Source organism: Delphinus delphis, chromosome 17, assembly GCF_949987515.2.
Source record: "Delphinus delphis chromosome 17, mDelDel1.2, whole genome shotgun sequence".
Classification (NCBI taxonomy): Eukaryota; Metazoa; Chordata; class Mammalia; order Artiodactyla; family Delphinidae; genus Delphinus; species Delphinus delphis.
Window position 1 is genome coordinate 27,800,372 of NC_082699.1, and position 17,648 is coordinate 27,818,019.

Here is a 17,648-nt window from a genome sequence, read left to right on the forward strand (position 1 = left end):
GAAATGGATTCAGTGGCTAATAGTTGGGGAAGTGAATTGGTTGAGATGAGAGTTACACATCTGATGGAGGGACAGGTAAGTTTGTTTAAGCATATAGAAAGGAGTACATGTACTTAGTACAAGTACCAAGTTTAAAACAAACAAACAACCTAAGGCAATTTTTAATTCCAAAGAAAGTAAAATATTGTTTGGGAAAGAATAAATTATTCATTATATACTAACAAGTTAGCTGCCCAATGCATTTACATTTTTAAATTTATGTAAAAACCGAAAACTGATCTAATACAATTTACAATATAACTCTTGAGGGAGATGGGAAGTAAGTGGGGATGGGAAGTAAGCTGAATCCTCAGCTTCCCAAGGGTGATGTTAATAGATAGTGTATAAAACTAATCAAGAAATAACAATATAAACAATAAACATGCTATTTAGAAATATAAGGGCACATATCTAAAAGAATCGGCTAAGTGAGTATAAAGCCCTTAAAGAGCTGGAAATGGTAAGCAAATGGGAAGAGAAAACTACTGTTTTTCATTAAAAAGTCTTGTAGAAATATTTAACTACAAAAATTAAATGTTTTAAAGAAGCTCAATTTACAGGGGAAAAAAGAGATTGAGTTGTCTCTAGCAAATGGATCAAAACTTTTCCAACTGCTTCCTGGAGAGCTCCAGTTGCCATCCCTCAGATAAGTGTCACTGGACACTTGTTAAAAATGGCAAGGAAGACTTCATTCAAGACTACTGTAATAGAGGTCAAAACTATTGTAATAGGGGATGGAAATTGAACTCAGCTCTACCAAAACAAAAGGTAGGAGGGTTTTTAAATGCAAGAGTGAGCTGACTGAAAAGTATTAGAGGATGTTAGTAGGGAGGTTGATCAATATGATGAGGCCATCCATGTTTGCTGATTGACTCTATGGAAGTTAGGCTCCTACTGGCCCACAGAGACTGGGAGCCAGGAGTCCTGTCTTTTTCTGATGATTACATGTCAAAGGGGGAGCCTCCAGGTCTTGAAAAGACATGCCTGGTTATAAAAGATATACAACTCAAAGGGGCATAGAAAGAATTTACAGGCACAAGGTTTCTAAAGTAAATGCTGTAAGAAAAAGGAGGTCAGGGCCCATAATCAGAATGGAGTCTGTCAAAAGTGCAGTCAAGCTGATGGGAATGTTAAGGCTTTCTTAGTAACAACTCAATCATAGTCTTTAAAAATTGAACTCTTTCTCCTCTAAATATACTCTTCTCTCTGCACCCTGCCTCTGTCACATCACCATTACATAAATCCTGTCAATCACATTGCCAACCTTGATATCATCTTCCATTCCTACTATAGCCAGTATTGCAAAATCTGGCTTTTGGCATCTTTTTACTCCATCCCTTCTATTTTCTCAGTGGTACTGCTGATACTCAAGCCCGCTCACTTGCTCTATTGCAGTCACCTTATTTTTTTTAAGAACTTTTAGCTGTTCTTTACACTTCTAATTCCTCCCTAATTCATCTACCTTGGGGCAAATAGATTTACACTACTAAAACATCCGAGGCCCCAGACTTGGGAATCAAACAGAACTAGGTTCACATCCTACTAGAGACCTAGTCCCAAAACTTACTACCTGCATAAAATTTGGAAAGGTCGTTATAAAATTTATAAAATGGGTAAAATAATGCCTATTCCTTAAAATTATTGTGAGATTTAAATAAACACAATATCTCAGTAATTTTTTAAGTGATTTATATTGAATCTATGGTCACCTCAACTATCGAGGATACTTCTTGTGAACAACTTTGAGGACTTTTTCACCAGGAGTGTACTTATGTAACTGGTATGTTAATCTAAAGGCATTCTTCCTGCATACCTTTCCCGATGCTCATTTATGTCATTGTTAGTGACACCAGCCATAATAAGTGCATCTTTCTAAATGGCATTTACTGGAATCATTGAGTTAAATTCATATTATACACAGGTATTGTAGAATTTTTTAAAACAATACAGTTTATACTGCAATATGAAAACAATAGTTTGAGGCTACTAGCTGGCTCTGATGAATAATGTGACTGTTTTTATATCAACATCCTTTCTAACCATCTGCTAAGTACAATACAGCTAGCAATTAGCTAGCAATTAAGCCAGTATGTCAAAAAACTTAATTGCCAACTCAACCAATTTTCAAAGTTATATTAATGATAATAGCTCTACAGCAAAGTGAATTTAATAAAAACGCTTTGAACATAAATCCCAACAATTCTAACTTGCCTTCTAAATCATATATACATGATGAAATAGAAATGAGAGGTACAGAAAAAAATATTTGAATATGAGGATTAAAATTTTATATCAAATTCTTTCCTTTTAGGGCTTTTTAAAGGCTGAGGCATTTTCCTTTAAACAGAAGTATTTACCTGTCACTTGCACTTCGTTTCCTTTGATAGCCATTGTTTAGTTTGAACATGTGCTTTTAACTAAGCAAATTTCTTCATTCTTGAATTTAAAATTGTCTGGTTCTTCCCTCCTACACGTTGGTGGGAATGTAAGTTGGTGCAGCCACTGTGGAAAACAGTATGGAAGTTCTTCAGAAAACTAAAAATAGAATTACCATATTATCCAGCAATCCCACTCCTGGGCATACATCAGACAAAACTATATTTCAGAGAGATATATGTACCGCTATGTTCATAGCAGCACTATTCGCAATAGCCAAGACATGGAAACAACATAAATGTCAATCAACAGATGAATGGATAAAGAAGATGTGGTACATATATACAATGGAATACTACTCAGCCTTTAAAAAGAATGAAATAATGCCATTTACAGCAACATGGATGCAACTAGAGATTCTCATACTAAGTGAAGTCAGAAAGAGAAAGATAAATACCATATGATATCACTTATACATGGAATCTAAAATATGACACAAACGAACCTATCTAGGAAATGGAAACAGAACCATGGACATAGAGAACAGACTGGTGGTTGCCAAGGGGGTGGGGGTTGGGGAAGGGATGGAGTGGGAGGCTGGAGTTAGCAGATGTAGGCTTTTATATATAGGATGGACAACACAAGGTCCTACAGTATAACACAGAGAACTATGCTCAATATCCTATGATAAACCATAACGAAAAAGAATAGTTACAAATAGAATGTATATATAATTGAATAATTTTGCTGCACAGAAGTAATTAACACAACATTGTAAACCAACTATATTTCAGTAAAAATAATTTTTAATTTAAAATAATTAAAACCTCAAAAAAAATTGTCTGGTTCCTGAAGAGATTCAAAACACTCCCCTGGGGCTTCCCTGGAGGCTCAGTGGTTGAGAGTCCGCCTGCCGATGCAGGGGACATGGGTTCGTGCCCCGGTCTGGGAGGATCTCACATGCCGCGGAGCGGCTAGACCCCTGAGCCATGGCCGCTGGGCCTGCACATCCCTAGCCTGTGCTCCGCAGCGAGAGAGGCCACAACTGTGAGAGACACCGCGTACCGCAAAAAAAAAAAATCTAAAATTAACGCACTTTTCTCACAAAAGAAATGTTGTGGTTGCCCCTCACTCTGACTTAAAAAGTCAACAAAGACTCAAAATAATGCCACTGTTCAAAGGCAGTCCTCCTCCTGCAAGCACCTGAAGACTTCATAGTTTATTTTTCTCCTGGAGACTTGTCAGTTATAAACATGAACAATTTTCCTTTCAGAAATTCTCATACCTCACGATTGATTTTGCCTTAGTGGTGTGGGGCTCTTGTGTAGAATGTTTCAAGGAGGTTTCTTTTAGTTTCTTTGAATTTGTATTTTTGCTACCATGGTGCCAAATTCAAAAATCACTGTGACTCTATGAAAAGAATTTGATACCCAGACATTTATTTTTGTTTTTTTAGTTCCACAAAAATTCATGAATATATTCAACAAATATTTAATTTACATGTAAGCCTCTGAGCCACCAGGGATACAAAAACGTATAAAAAGTTTTCTGCCCCAAAGAAGCTTCAGTAGTAGAGACACAAATGCATGCGTGCGTGTGCATGCACACACGCACTCACAATAAAAAGTAAAAGTGAGAAGTAGAAAAAGAATTATGCAGATAAAGAGACTGTTATGAAGTTAAGAATAAACTAAAAAACTAACAACTACTAATAAACTACTCATTTCTAATAGAAGTAGAATTAGATAATTATTCATAAAAATAGAACAAGTTGCTTTGTTTCTTTCTATTTCAACAAGATAATAACTGGATCAAAACTGCTTGGTAAACTGTGAACCAACAGTTTTATAAACAAGATATCCTTTCATGTGTGATTTTTTTTTCATGAAACCTATCACTGCTTAGTGATTATAACATTTCCCATTGAGATAATGACAAAAATCTATGGTGGCCACATTACTAAAGCACAGACTGAGTGTATTTCTGTTAAACTCCTTTGAATCAATTGCCATTATAATTAAGCTTTTTTTCTCAACCCAGATAATGTCTTCCATGCAGCTAGCTTTCTAATTAATGAATGGATGAATGAGGATGTTATAGGATGTTTTTGCAATGAACTATATTAATACACAACTGCCTTTGAAATAGGTCATCAGAGGAATTACAGGTATGTTGTATATTAATACACAAAACAGAGTAACTTAAAACACTATGTCTGGGCTTCCCTGGTGGCGCAGTGGTTGAGAGTCCGCCTGCTGATGCAGGGGACACGGGTTTGTGCCCCGGTCCGGGAAGATCCCACATGCCGCGGGGCGGCTGGGCCCGTGAGCCATGGCCGCTGGGCCTGCGCGTCTGGAGCCTGTGCTCTGCGGCGAGAGAGGCCGGAGCGGTGAGGGGCCCGCGTACCACAAAAAAAAAACACTATGTCTGTCTAAACAGAAATTAAGGGACCACATCAAAGCCAAAATTGTCTTTGTAATATATGATTCTTAATGATCAGTAGTGATGAATTATTTTGATATGGACAACTTATCTATAGCAATCAAGTAATCAATATAGATTCAACTCAAGAACTATTTAGAACCTCTTAAGAGAACATGTTTTTGTGCCCTTTATAGTTTAAAAAATGCATTCACCTCTTTTTCCTCATTTGAGCATACTGTAGCCTTCTGAAAGATATCATCTTTATGCTCATCTTTTAGAAAAGAAAATTACAGTTAATAGAACTAGTAATTAGCAAAAGTGTGGATCTCAAATCTTATATTCTCTCTAATACCTTATCTCTTCTCTGTATAAGGCATTCAATGAAGGGTACAGAGAACATCAAAATATTTCTTGATAACTGACTAGTATTGCACTTTTCACTTTATAAAAGATTGATATCTTTATTATCCCCTTAGAGTGTGATAATGACCTTTTGAGGCAATAGCTCAAGTTTCAAGAAAGCTTAAACACTAATGAGAAAAGGAGAAGACAACAACAGAACTATCTGATACACATTTTGGTTGATGAAAAGAGGAGGGATTGTATTCAACTAAGAAGATCAAGAAAGTCAACTTGGATTCCAAAGATAACTGAATCAAATTGTTACACAAAGCCAAATGAGGACTATACAACTCCGAGATCTGGTCCTACATATATTCTCTGAAAATCCATTACACCTTTTGGACCAGAGATTTTCTAGAGAAAAAAGAAAGAAAGAAACAATATAACTTTCAACATCAAAAAGTGACGGTTCTTAGAGAACATATATTTCTGAAGTCATTAGAGAAGAAATAGGTATGCCAGACCAAATGAATTTCCAATATAATGTGAATTTTAACCAGAAGCCCATTTGTGTGTTATAACAAAAGAATAAACACAATGACTTAAAATTGAGAAAGTTTGACTTTAGGAAAAGTTGTAATATTAGGGACATGTTTTATAGAATAATAATTATCCAATCCCAGACCTTCATTCCTTTTTCTTTCTTAAAATACCAACACCAGGACTTGAGAGTCAGGGCATTTGAACCACCAACATAGTGACCCAGAGCGGCTAGAAGTGAGGGGGTCACGTGATAAGTACAAAAACCTCTTTTAGGAGAAAGAGTGGAAGATCACACTACAGTAGCCAAATCCATGTGTCTTCCAGGATCAGTGATACAGAGGCAACAAGGTGGAGCATAAGGCATGATTAATATCAGAGGATTCCAAACTTTTCAGTGCTCTCACTAGTCTGCCCATCACAGCTTTTTTTTTTTAATTAAAATATAGTTGATTTACAATATTGTGTTAGTTTCAGGTGTACAGCAAAGAACAGAAAAAAACTGGTCTGGAACTGAACCCTGAACCCGCAATATCTCCTTGGAGTTATGCCTGTATTTATATAAGTAACTATTACTACAATTTTAAACAATTTATAGGAGAGGATATCTTCTTACTTACACATAATGTTTATCCATTTATTGATTTACATATTAGTTATGTTTGAAACGATTTATGCTGAGTCAAAATGTATATAAAAATGCTTATTTTCCTTTTAACTCACATTACAAAAACTACCAAGAATGAATACCCCAAAATATTTTGTCTCTGTAAACTTTCCTTATTGCTGTAAAATATAAATAAATAAACTCAAAGTGCAACATCTTTTAAAACTCGAATAATGGGATAATCATCTGATAAAATAATAATAATCAAAATGAGTGTGAAAAGCACATAGCTTTTGACATAGTCATGTACACATGGCAATAAGAGAAGGAGGTACATAAGATAATCTCATTTATTCAATACCCAGTGCTTCTTGGTATTTTCACAAGAGAAGAAAACCAACCACTAGGGGAAATAATTATTATGTTGTCAGCATAATTCCCATTTGGGCACATTTCTGTGAACGAAATGCACACACCCTGGCATTAGAGGGAATTCCATTAATGTAGAATGTAGCTTCATTTGTTGAGCACTTACTATTTGCAAATCACTAAACTAAACACTTTGATTTACTACTCCAGGCCCTGAAAGTTAAAATCTCTCTATCCTGATTGCGTGGATGAGAAAACTGAGGCACAAGGAGTGTTTATCATTTCAGCGTCACAAAGTTTGTAAATGATGAAGCTCGACATTGAACACGGGCTCTCTTACACCAGAATTTTATTCTTAACCCTTGTGGTTAACCACATCTACCAACAGAATTTAGAGTAAAATATCAAAGGATTGTTCACATGAACATGTTGTTGACGGCCAACATATCTGCTTTTGTACTTTTTTCCTCAGTGAGTTTTTGTCTTCTTCACTTAAGTTTGAACTTGTCAGTGAGAGCATTCTTCATCCTCCTTCCTTGAGTGAACACATTCTACGTTTTATCTGATTTTCTTTTTTTTTTTTTTTTTTGCTGTATTTTCTCCTTAGAGAGGACATCCTTATCAGAAAGAACTATATATAACCAGAAAGATCAATCTGTTTATGTAAATCTTTGTTTCCTTATATACAAGTACCATCGGCATTCCCCAATTTTTTTGCTAATTTTGTTAAAAAATAATATGCTTACATGTAAATACACAGAGATATGAACATAAGTTACATGACTGAATAAATTCAACCTTAACATAATTTACTTCATCTTCCTCACACAATAGTACAGAGTTTACCCATTCATAGACTGTTTTTTCATGGTTTATCCAAATGGCTCATGAGCAACCCAAAGTAGTAGTCATTTGCTTTTTCCCCCCTCCACCAGAAGCTCAGAAGAAGAAATTGGAAGAGAGTATAGAGCTGATCCAAGATGAATGTGTGTCAGAGAATGCAGATCACTCTACAGAGGAGCCTGCTGAAGGAGGGCCAGATGCCGATGGAGAAGAGATGACTGATGGGATAGAGGAGGACTTCGATGAAGATGGGGGTCATGAGCTGGTAGGAACTAAACATTTGGTGTCCACACCCTTTGGTAATAGTACCAGCATGTCAGCGACTCATTCATTCTAAAATATAGATTAATTATTGGGGGCTTATTTCTTTCTTACATGCACATATTTAAGGCAAACTCAGGCAGTGCTTTGCACATAATAAGTGCTCAATATATTTTTGCTAATTTAAAATATGAGGGAATAAATGAATGAACAGGAATATTATATATGAGATTAGGTATATTTACAGCCTCATATGAAAGATTCTCTTTCTCAAATGCTTCATCATGAAAGGAATCTTGTGTTTGTGCAGTTACACATGAACTGTACGTGGGTATAATATCCTGGTAACAAAACAACAATTTACTGAACAATACATGGTTCCCCTCTTATTTAGTAGTGTCACTCACTGATGATAATTATATTAGTTATAAGGCCAACAGCCCTTTTTACACTCTGCTCACTACAATGATCCTTCGGTGTATAGCCAGTTTATCATCTTCAGTGCCTGTGCTGCTTGATAACCAGTTTTTATGAGTTGCGGATTTGACTGAGACTTGATTCTTTACATGTTTTGTTTTCCCCAATGTTGTAATCATTATACTGGTCATTTCCAGATGTTCTTTCCTGTATAAACACACCAGGGACTTGGTAAATATATGCTGATGAGAATGCTACTCCTCATATTTTATCAGCCATGAAATTAAATATACTATCATAAAGGGACTGACTAATAAGAATAAGGCAAATGTGTGTGTATGTGTGTGTGTGTTGCCAGCTCTCAAGTATCTATGGACTGATTGCATTAAACTTGACTTATCCTAGGTAATATCAGATTCCAATTTGTTTTATTACCTACTGTTATTTAACTGATTTTGTCGTGGTTGTTATTTTGGCATGGTAACTAACCTATCCCTAGTTTCATTTATGGAATCCTATATTGATTTTTAACATTCCAGCTGTTTAAATTACATGGTACCTTTATTTAAACTTTTCAGATATGAGCCTTTAACAACCACCCTTATTTTTACAAAAGTCTGTATCAGTTTGAAGGACTTGAGTACCTATTTTTAGATCTAGAGTCTGTTGAGCAGGGACTAGAATGAAAGACTAACAAGTTTCTCAGCTTCTCCTTAGGCAGGACTTTAATCCAACAGCATAAGTTCCCCAAGCCATTCCAATCAGACTTTTGCTGTCACCGTCTCATTGTGACTGCTTTTGTTGAGATCTCTGGAGGCCTCCATGTTGCCATTACCAATGGTTGCCTCTCCGTTCTTATTTTAATTAACCTGTCAGCAGAATTTGGCTGAAAACTGCTTAGGAGAATTTCTCAGAATACTAGTTGTTCATTCTCATTCACCCGTGCTAGAAACTTTCCCTCCATATTCCCACTAAATAATGGAATAGCCCAGGACTTTGTCATGGGCCACCTTCTCTTTATACACACTTTCACAAGGTAACTTCATCAAATACCAGAGCTTTGAGTATTATTTATAGGCCAAAGATTCCTAAATCTATATTTCTACTTTTCATCTCTTCCTGGAATTCTAATCTCAAGTAGATGCCTCTCTCCTCATAAATGTTCAATAAACAATTGAAACCTAACATGCCAGAAACATTCTTGATTATTTCCAGCCATCTTATTACTTTCCAGCCTTCCTCTTTCTGGTAAACAGCATCATTATCCACACAGTTGTTAAAAACCAAAAAGACGACGATTACCTTTGATTCGCTCCACCTTCCCCCATACATTCTACCTCCAAATCATAGCCCAAAGCTAGTTACATCTCCACTACAGCTAAACTGACTTTTTTGCTTCAGCCCATTCAATCCATTCTCCACATAAAGGGATAAAAATCTTTTTAAACTGTATACCAGATAATGCTACTCCCTTGCTTAAAACCCTACAGTGCTTTTATCACACTTAGAATCAAAATCCCTAAGTGCATGAATTTAAATTGAAATTGGGTGGAAGATGCCAGGAGAGAGAGAGAGAGAACTTGCTGAGGAGAAAGAAAGTCCCCAGTGCTGACGGGAAAGGGATTTAGGACACAGTTGTATGTATAGGCTGACCTTCGACGTGAAGAGGGACACTCTTTCATTGCAACAAACTGTAGTAAGCCTGAGGATTTGGTGGCAGGTGCTTGAGGGAATTCAAGCATGAACTGTAAGTCAGAGGGTGATAATCTCTGGAGAGTGAGGAGAGATTGGCATTGTCACATATTTAAGGAGAAAGGTGAAGATTTGAAGAAGCGAGTATGGAAAACATAGAACATCACTAATTTGGAAAACATAAAGATTGACGGTTAGTGTCCACAGCCAGCTGAGGCTAGAGACCAAGAATTAAAGGGTAGTAGTTTGCAAACTTTAAGGTGCATCAGAATAACCTGGAGTTTGTTAATTCCCATTCCAGATGGTTAAAACACATATTGCTGTCCCATTCCAAGAGTTTCGGATTCAGTATGCTGAGTGTGTCTGGGAATTCACGTTTCTAATGGGTTCCCAAGTCATGCTGATGCAGCCAGGCTGGGGTTCTCTTTGAGAACCACTGTTGATCAGGGAAGGAGGGGAACATAGAAGGGGGCTGAGAAGGAGAAAACAGAGGCACGAAGGGAATAGAAATCCTTATACCATTAAGGACCAGAGGAAAGGAAAGGAAATGAATAAGAGAAAAGCAATTGTTGTACTCAGAGACTGAGATATTTCAGAGGAGTGACAGGTGATGAGAAAATCCATGGGAGGGGGGGATGGAAGTGGGATCATAAGAAAAGTCACTGCATATGAAGAATTCAAGGAACTGAGAGGCTCAGATGTAAGATAGCTCATCTACATGTGCATGAAATCACTCCAAATATCAGATAGAAGTACAAGGGTAAGACAGCTATGAAAAGTCAGCTGGCATGAAAGAGATAGCAAGGCCCATTTTAGTCCCAGATCTGTCACTATCCAATCCAATCGATTCACCTTAAACATAACTTCTCTGAGTCTCAACTTTCTTATCTACAAAATAGTAAGGTTAGGTCAGAAATTTCTAAAATCCATTTTGTTTGATCTTTCCTCTGAGTGAGTCTGTGTTCCAGGAACACCATGTCTGAAAGAGCAAGGGTTGAGCATGCAGCCAAGGGAACAAAACCAAACCATGGTGTTTGGTTTATGTTCTAAACACACAGAAAGTAACTGATCAGAACTATTTCTGCCTGAATGTTCTCAGGTTTTCTCCCTCAACTCCAGCATTATAATTGGGGGTTTAGCTAATTGGAGGTAAGGATACTATCTCTAGTATCTCATTTCATTTCTAAAACTTGGAAAACAATGAGTGAGGGTGAGTGTAGTACTCAGTCCCTGCAGTCTAAATGGAGACAGGGGAGTCCCTCCCAGTGATTGGCCAAGAGAAAATTCCCTGTTCTGGTGTCTACTATTTTCTCTTTTCCAGACCACATGAACAAAATCATCCTTGGTTCCTGAAAAGGAAATTAAAAACACAAATCTTCTCTTTTTGAAGAGTGGGTATGATTACAGATTCGGCAAGGATACAGTATAATTAGGCCTTTAGCACATACAGTAGCAACCAAAAGGAAGAACTGGCATCCACGTGCTCAGTCAGCTGCTCAAAGAAAATCTGAAATGAATGGGAAACAAGACTTGTATCTGAAGCAAAGGAGATCCAGCAAAATGTGATAATGGGACAGCCATAAGTGGTGGCACCCCTTGTGGAGCATGCGGGAAGCTGCTCCATATATTGCCTAGATCTAAATATCCAGTTAGTGAAATCGATTTCCATTAAGCAATCCATTCAACTAACGTTCAGGTGCCTACTGTGTGAATCAGATGCTACAAAAATTGTACAGATAACTAAAACTATTGCTCTATGTGTAAAATGAAATGTTTAAGTAAATGGTTCTTTTTCTCAAGTAGCTTAGTGCCTTAGAGAAGACTGATTTCCTCATGTATTTGGACTTCATAATTTATAAGAAGCAAACCAGGGCTAGAAATCTGTGATTCTATAATAATCTATGCCTATATATTTCATTAGTGCCTATCAATTAAGACTTGAATATATTTAAAATTGAACTCTATATTGATGCATTATACATACACTATTAAACTGTTACCATACTCATTTCTGAATAAATCTATTAGCAAATATTTATTGATTGACCACTAATGAGATTTTTGCTATGGGAATAAAGAAGGAAATCATATTTCTTCCACCAAAAAGGCTATCAAGAACTCAACTTGTTTCAAAATGGCAGAGTAGAAGGACGTGCTCTCACTCCTTCTTGCAAAAACACCCAAATCACAACTAACTGCTGAACAATCATTGACAGGAAGACACTGGAACTCACCAAAAATGATATCCCACATCCAAAGACAAAGGACAAGCCACAATGAGATGGTAGGAGGGGCACAATCACAATAAAATCAAATCCCATAACTGCTGGGTAGGTGACTCACAAACTGGAGAACACTTACACCACAGAAGTCCACCAACTGGAGTGAATGTTCTGAGCCCCACGTCAGGCTTTGGAACATGGGGGTTTGGCAACAGGAGGAGGAATTCCTAGAGAATCAGACTCTGAAGGCTACCAGGATTTGATTACAGGACTTTAACAGGAATGTGGGAAACAGAGACTCCACTCTTGGAGGGCACACACAAAGTAGTATGTGATTGGGACCCAAGGGAAAGAGCAGTGACCCCATAGGAAACTGCAGCAGACCTACCTGCAAGGGTTGGTGAGTCTCCTGCAGAGGTGGGGGCTGGCTTTGTCTCACCATGAGGACAACGACACTGGCAGCAGAAGTACTGGGAAGTGCCCTTGGAGTGAGCCCACCCAGAGTCCACCATTAGCCCCTGTAGGCTCCAGTGTTGGATTGTCTCAGGCCAAACAACGAACAGAGAGGAAACCCAGCCCCACCAATCAGCAGACAAAAGGATTAAAGTTTTACTGAGCTTTGACCAACAGAACAACAGCCAGCTGTACCCACCACCAGTCCCTCCCATCAGGAAAATTACACAAGCCTCTTAGATAGCTTCATCCACCAGAGAGCAGACAGCAGAAGCAAGATGAACTACAATCCTGCAGCTTGTGAAACAAAAACCACATTCACAGAAAGATAGACAAGATGAAAAGGCAGAGGGCTATTTATCAGATGAAAGAACAAGATAAAACCCCAGAAAAACAACCAAATGAAGTGAGATAGGCAACCTTCCAGAAAAAGAATTCAGAATAATGATAGTGAAGATGATACAGGACCTCGGAAAAAGAATGGAGGAAAAGATCGAGAAGATGAAAGAAATGTTTAACAAAGATCTAGAAGAATTAAAGAACAAGCAAACAGAGATGAACAATACAATAACAAAATGAAAAATACACTAAAAGGAATTGATAGCAGAATAACTGAGGCAGAAGAATGGATAAGTGACCTGGAAGACAAAATGGTGGAATTCACTGCTGCAGAACAGAATAAAGAAAGAAAGAATGAAAAGAAATGAAGACAGCCTAAGAGACCTCTGGGACAACATTAAACACAACAACATTCACATTATAGGGGTCCCAGAAAGAGAAGAGAGAGAGAAAGGACCAGAGAAAATATTTGAAGAGATTATAATTGAAAATTTCCCTAACATGGGAAAAGAAATAGCCAACCAAGTCCAGGAAGTGCAGAGTCCCATACAGGATACCGCCAAGGACAAGCACACTGAGACACATATTAATTAAACTGGTTAAAATTAAAGGCAAAGAAAAATTATTGAAACCAGCAAGGGAAAAATGACAAATAAAATACAATGGAACTCCGATAAGATTAACAGCTGTTTCCTCAACAGAAACTCTACAAGGCAGAAGGGAGTAGCATGATATACTTAAAGTGATGAAAGGGAGGAAACTACAACCAAGATTACTCTACCCGGCAAGGATCTCATTCAGATTCGATGGAGAAATCAAAAGCTTTACAGACAAGCAAAAGCTAAGAGAATTCAGCACCACCAAACCAGCTCTACAACAAATGCTAAAGGAACTTCTCTAAGTGGGAAACACAAGAGGAGAAAAGGACCTACAAAAACAAACCCATAACAGTTAAGAAAATGGTAATAGGAACATACATATCGATAATTACCTTAAAAGTGAATGGATTATATGCTCCAACCAAAAAACACAGGTTTGATGAATGGATACAAAAACAAGACCCATATATATGCCCTCTGCAATAGACCCACTTCAGACCTAGGGACACATACAGACTGAAAGTGAGGGGATGAAAAAAGATATTCCATGCAAATGGAAATCAAAAGAAAGCTGGAGTAGTAATACTCATATCACATAAAATAGACTTTAAAATAAAGAATGTTACATGAGACAAGGAAGGACACTACATAATGATCAACAGATCAATCCAAGAAGAAGATATAACAATTATAAATATATATGCACCCAACGTAGGAGCACCTCAATACATAAGGCAACTGCTAACAGCTATAAAAGAGGAAATTGACAGTAACACAATAATAGTGGGGGAATTTAACACTTCACTTACACTCCAAACAGAAAAATAATAAGGAAACACAAGCTTTAAATGACACAATAGACCACATAGATTTAATTGATATTTATAGGACATTCCATCCAAAAACAGCAGATTACACTTTCTTCTCAAGTGTGCATGGATCATTCTCCAGGATAGATCACATCATGGGGCACAAATCAAGGCTCAGTAAATTTAAGAAAATTAAAATCATATCAAGCATCTTTTCTGACCACAATGCTATGATATTAGAAATCAATTATAGGGAACAAATCATAAAAAAAAAATGGAGGCTAAACAATACATTACTAAGTAACCGAGAGATCACTGAAGAAATCAAAGAGGAAATTAAAAAATACCTAGAGACAAATGACAATAAAAACACAACAATCAAAACCTATAGGATGCAACAGAAGCAGTTTTAAGAGGGAAGTTTATAGCTATACAAGCCTACCTCAAGAAACAAGAAATATCTCAAATAAACAATCTAACCTTACACCTAAAGGAACTAGAGAAAGAAGAACAAACAAAACCCAAAGTTAGCAGAAGGAAAGAAATCATAAAGATCAGAGCAGAAATAAATGAAATAGAAACAAAGAAAACAAGAGCAAAGATCAATAAAACTAAAAGCTGGTTCTTTGAGAAGATAAACAAAACTGATAAACCATTAGCATGACTCATCACGAAAAAGAATGAGAGGACTCAAATCAATAAAATTAGAAATGAAAAAGGAGAAGTTACAACAGACACCACAGAAATACAAAGCATCCTAAGAGACTATTACAAGCAACTCTATGCCAATAAAATGGACAACTTGGAAGAAATGGACAAATTCTTAGAAAAGTATAAACATCCAAGACTGAACCAGGAAGAATTAGAAAATATGAACAGACCAATCACAAGTAATGAAATTGAAACTATGATTAAAAATCTTCAAACAAACAAAAGCCCAGAGTCAGATGGCCTCACAGGTGAATTCTATCAAATATTTAGAGAAGAGCTAACACCATCCTTCTCAAACTCTTCCAAAAAATTGCAGAGGAAGGAACACTCCCAAACTCATTCTATGAGGCCACCATCACCCTGATACCAAAACCAGACAAAGATACTACAAAAAAAAAGAAAATTACAGACCAAAATCACTGATGAATATAGATGCAAAAATCCTCAACAAAATACTAGCAATCAGAAACCAACAACACATTAAAAGGATCATACACTATGATCAAGGGGGATTTATCCCAGGGATGCAAGGATTCTTCAATATATACAAATCAATCAATGTGATGCACCATATTAAAAAATTGAAGAATAAAAACTGGATGATAAACTCAATAGATGAAGAAAAATCTTTTGATAAAATTCAACACCAATTTATGATAAAACTCTCCAGAAAGTGGGCATAGAGGGAACCTAACTCAACATAATAAAGGCCATATATGACAAACCCACAACAATCATCATTCTCAATGGTGAAAAACTGAAAACATTTCCTCTAAGATCAGGAAGACAAGGATGTCCACTGTCACCACTATTATTCAACATAGTTTTGGAAGTCCTAGCCACGGCATTCAGAGAAGGAAAACAAATAAAAAGAATACAAATTGGAAAAGAAGAAGTAAAACTGTCACTGTTTGCAGATGACAAGATACTATACATAGAGAATCCTAAAGATGCCACCAGAAAACTACTAGAGCTACTCAATGAATTTGGTAAATTTGCAGGATACAAAATTAATGCACAGAAATCTCTTGCATTCCTATACACTAATGATGAAAAATCTGAAAGAGAAATTCAGGAAACACTGCCATTTACCATTGCAACAAAAAGAATAGAATACCTCAGAATAAACCTACCTAGGGAGACAAAACACCTGTATGCAGGAAACTATAGGGCACTGATGAAAGAAATTAAAGATAATACCAACAGGTGGAGAGATATACCTTGTCCTTGGATTGGAAGAATCAATGTTGTGAAAATGACTATACTACCCAAAGCAATCTACAGATTCAATGCAATCCCTTTCAAATTACCAATGGCATTTTTTACAGAACTAGAAAAAAAATCTTAAAGTTTGTATGGAGACAAAAAAGACCCTGAATAGACAAAGCAATCTTGAGGGAAAAAAAGTGGAGCTGGAGGAATCAGACTCCCTGACTTCAGACTATACTACAGACTTCACTAATCAAGACAATATGGTACTGGCACAAAAACAGAAATATAGATCAGTGGAACAAGACAAAAAGCCCAGAGATAAACCCACGCACCTATGGTCAGCTAATCTTTGACAACGGAGGCAAGGATATACAATGGAGAGAAGACAGTCTCTTCAATAAGTGGTGCTGGGAAAAATGGACAGCTACATGTAAAAGAATGAAATTAGGACACTGCCTAACACCTCACACAAAAATAAACGCAAAATGAATTAGAGACCTAAATATAAGACCAGACACTATAAAACTCTTAGAGGAAAACATAGGACAAACACTCTTTGACATAAATCACAGCAAGAGATTTTTTTACCTCCTAGGGTAAAATGGAAATAAAAACAAAAATAAACAAATGGGACCTAATGAAACTTAAAATGCTTTTGCAAAACAAAGGAAACTATAAGCAAGATGAGAGACAACCCTCAAAGGGAGAAAGTATTTGCAAATGAATCAACAGACAAAGGATTAAACTCCAAAATATATAAATAACACATGCAGCTCAATATTAAAAAAAACAAACAACCCAATCCAAAAATAGGCAGCAGACTTAAATAGACATTTCTCCAAAGAAGCCATACACATGGCTAAGAAGCACATGAAAAGCTGCTCAACATCACTAATTATTAGAGAAATGCAAATCAAAATTACAATGAGGTATCACCTCACATCAGTTAGAATGGGCATCATCAGAATATCTAAAAACAACAAATGCTGGAGAGGGTGTGGAGAAAAGGGAACCCTCTTGCACTGTTGTTGGGAATGTAAATTGATACAGCCACTATGGAGAACAGTATGGAGGTTCCTTAAAGAACTAAAAATAAAATTACCATATGACCCAACAATCCCACTACTGGGCATATACCCAGAGAAAACCATAATTCAAAAAGACACATGACCCCAATGTTCATTGCAGCACCATTTACAACAACCAGGTCATGGAAGCAACCTAAATGCCCATCAACAGACAAATGGATAAAGAATATGTGGTACATATATACAATGGAATATTACACAGCCATAAAAAGGAACAGAATTGGGTCATTTTTAGAGACGTGGATGGACCTAAAGATTGTCATACAGAGTGAAGTAAGTCCGAAAGAGAAAAACAAATATTGTAT

At 36.7% G+C, this 17,648-nt stretch overlaps 1 protein-coding gene across 4 annotated transcripts in view; it reads left to right on the forward strand.

Annotated features, from left to right (window-relative positions):
* Positions 1-17,648, forward strand: part of RALYL (RALY RNA binding protein like) — an 831,637-nt gene that overhangs the window by 768,573 nt on the left and 45,416 nt on the right. For 3 of the 4 annotated variants that reach the window (XM_059994834.1, XM_059994831.1, XM_059994833.1), the window contains one exon: positions 7,633-7,805. The exons of the other annotated variant lie outside the window; for it this stretch is intronic. In XM_059994834.1, coding sequence (XP_059850817.1) covers positions 7,633-7,805 — 173 coding nt within the window. The remainder of the gene's footprint in view (positions 1-7,632; positions 7,806-17,648) is intronic. 4 annotated transcript variants of the gene reach the window in all.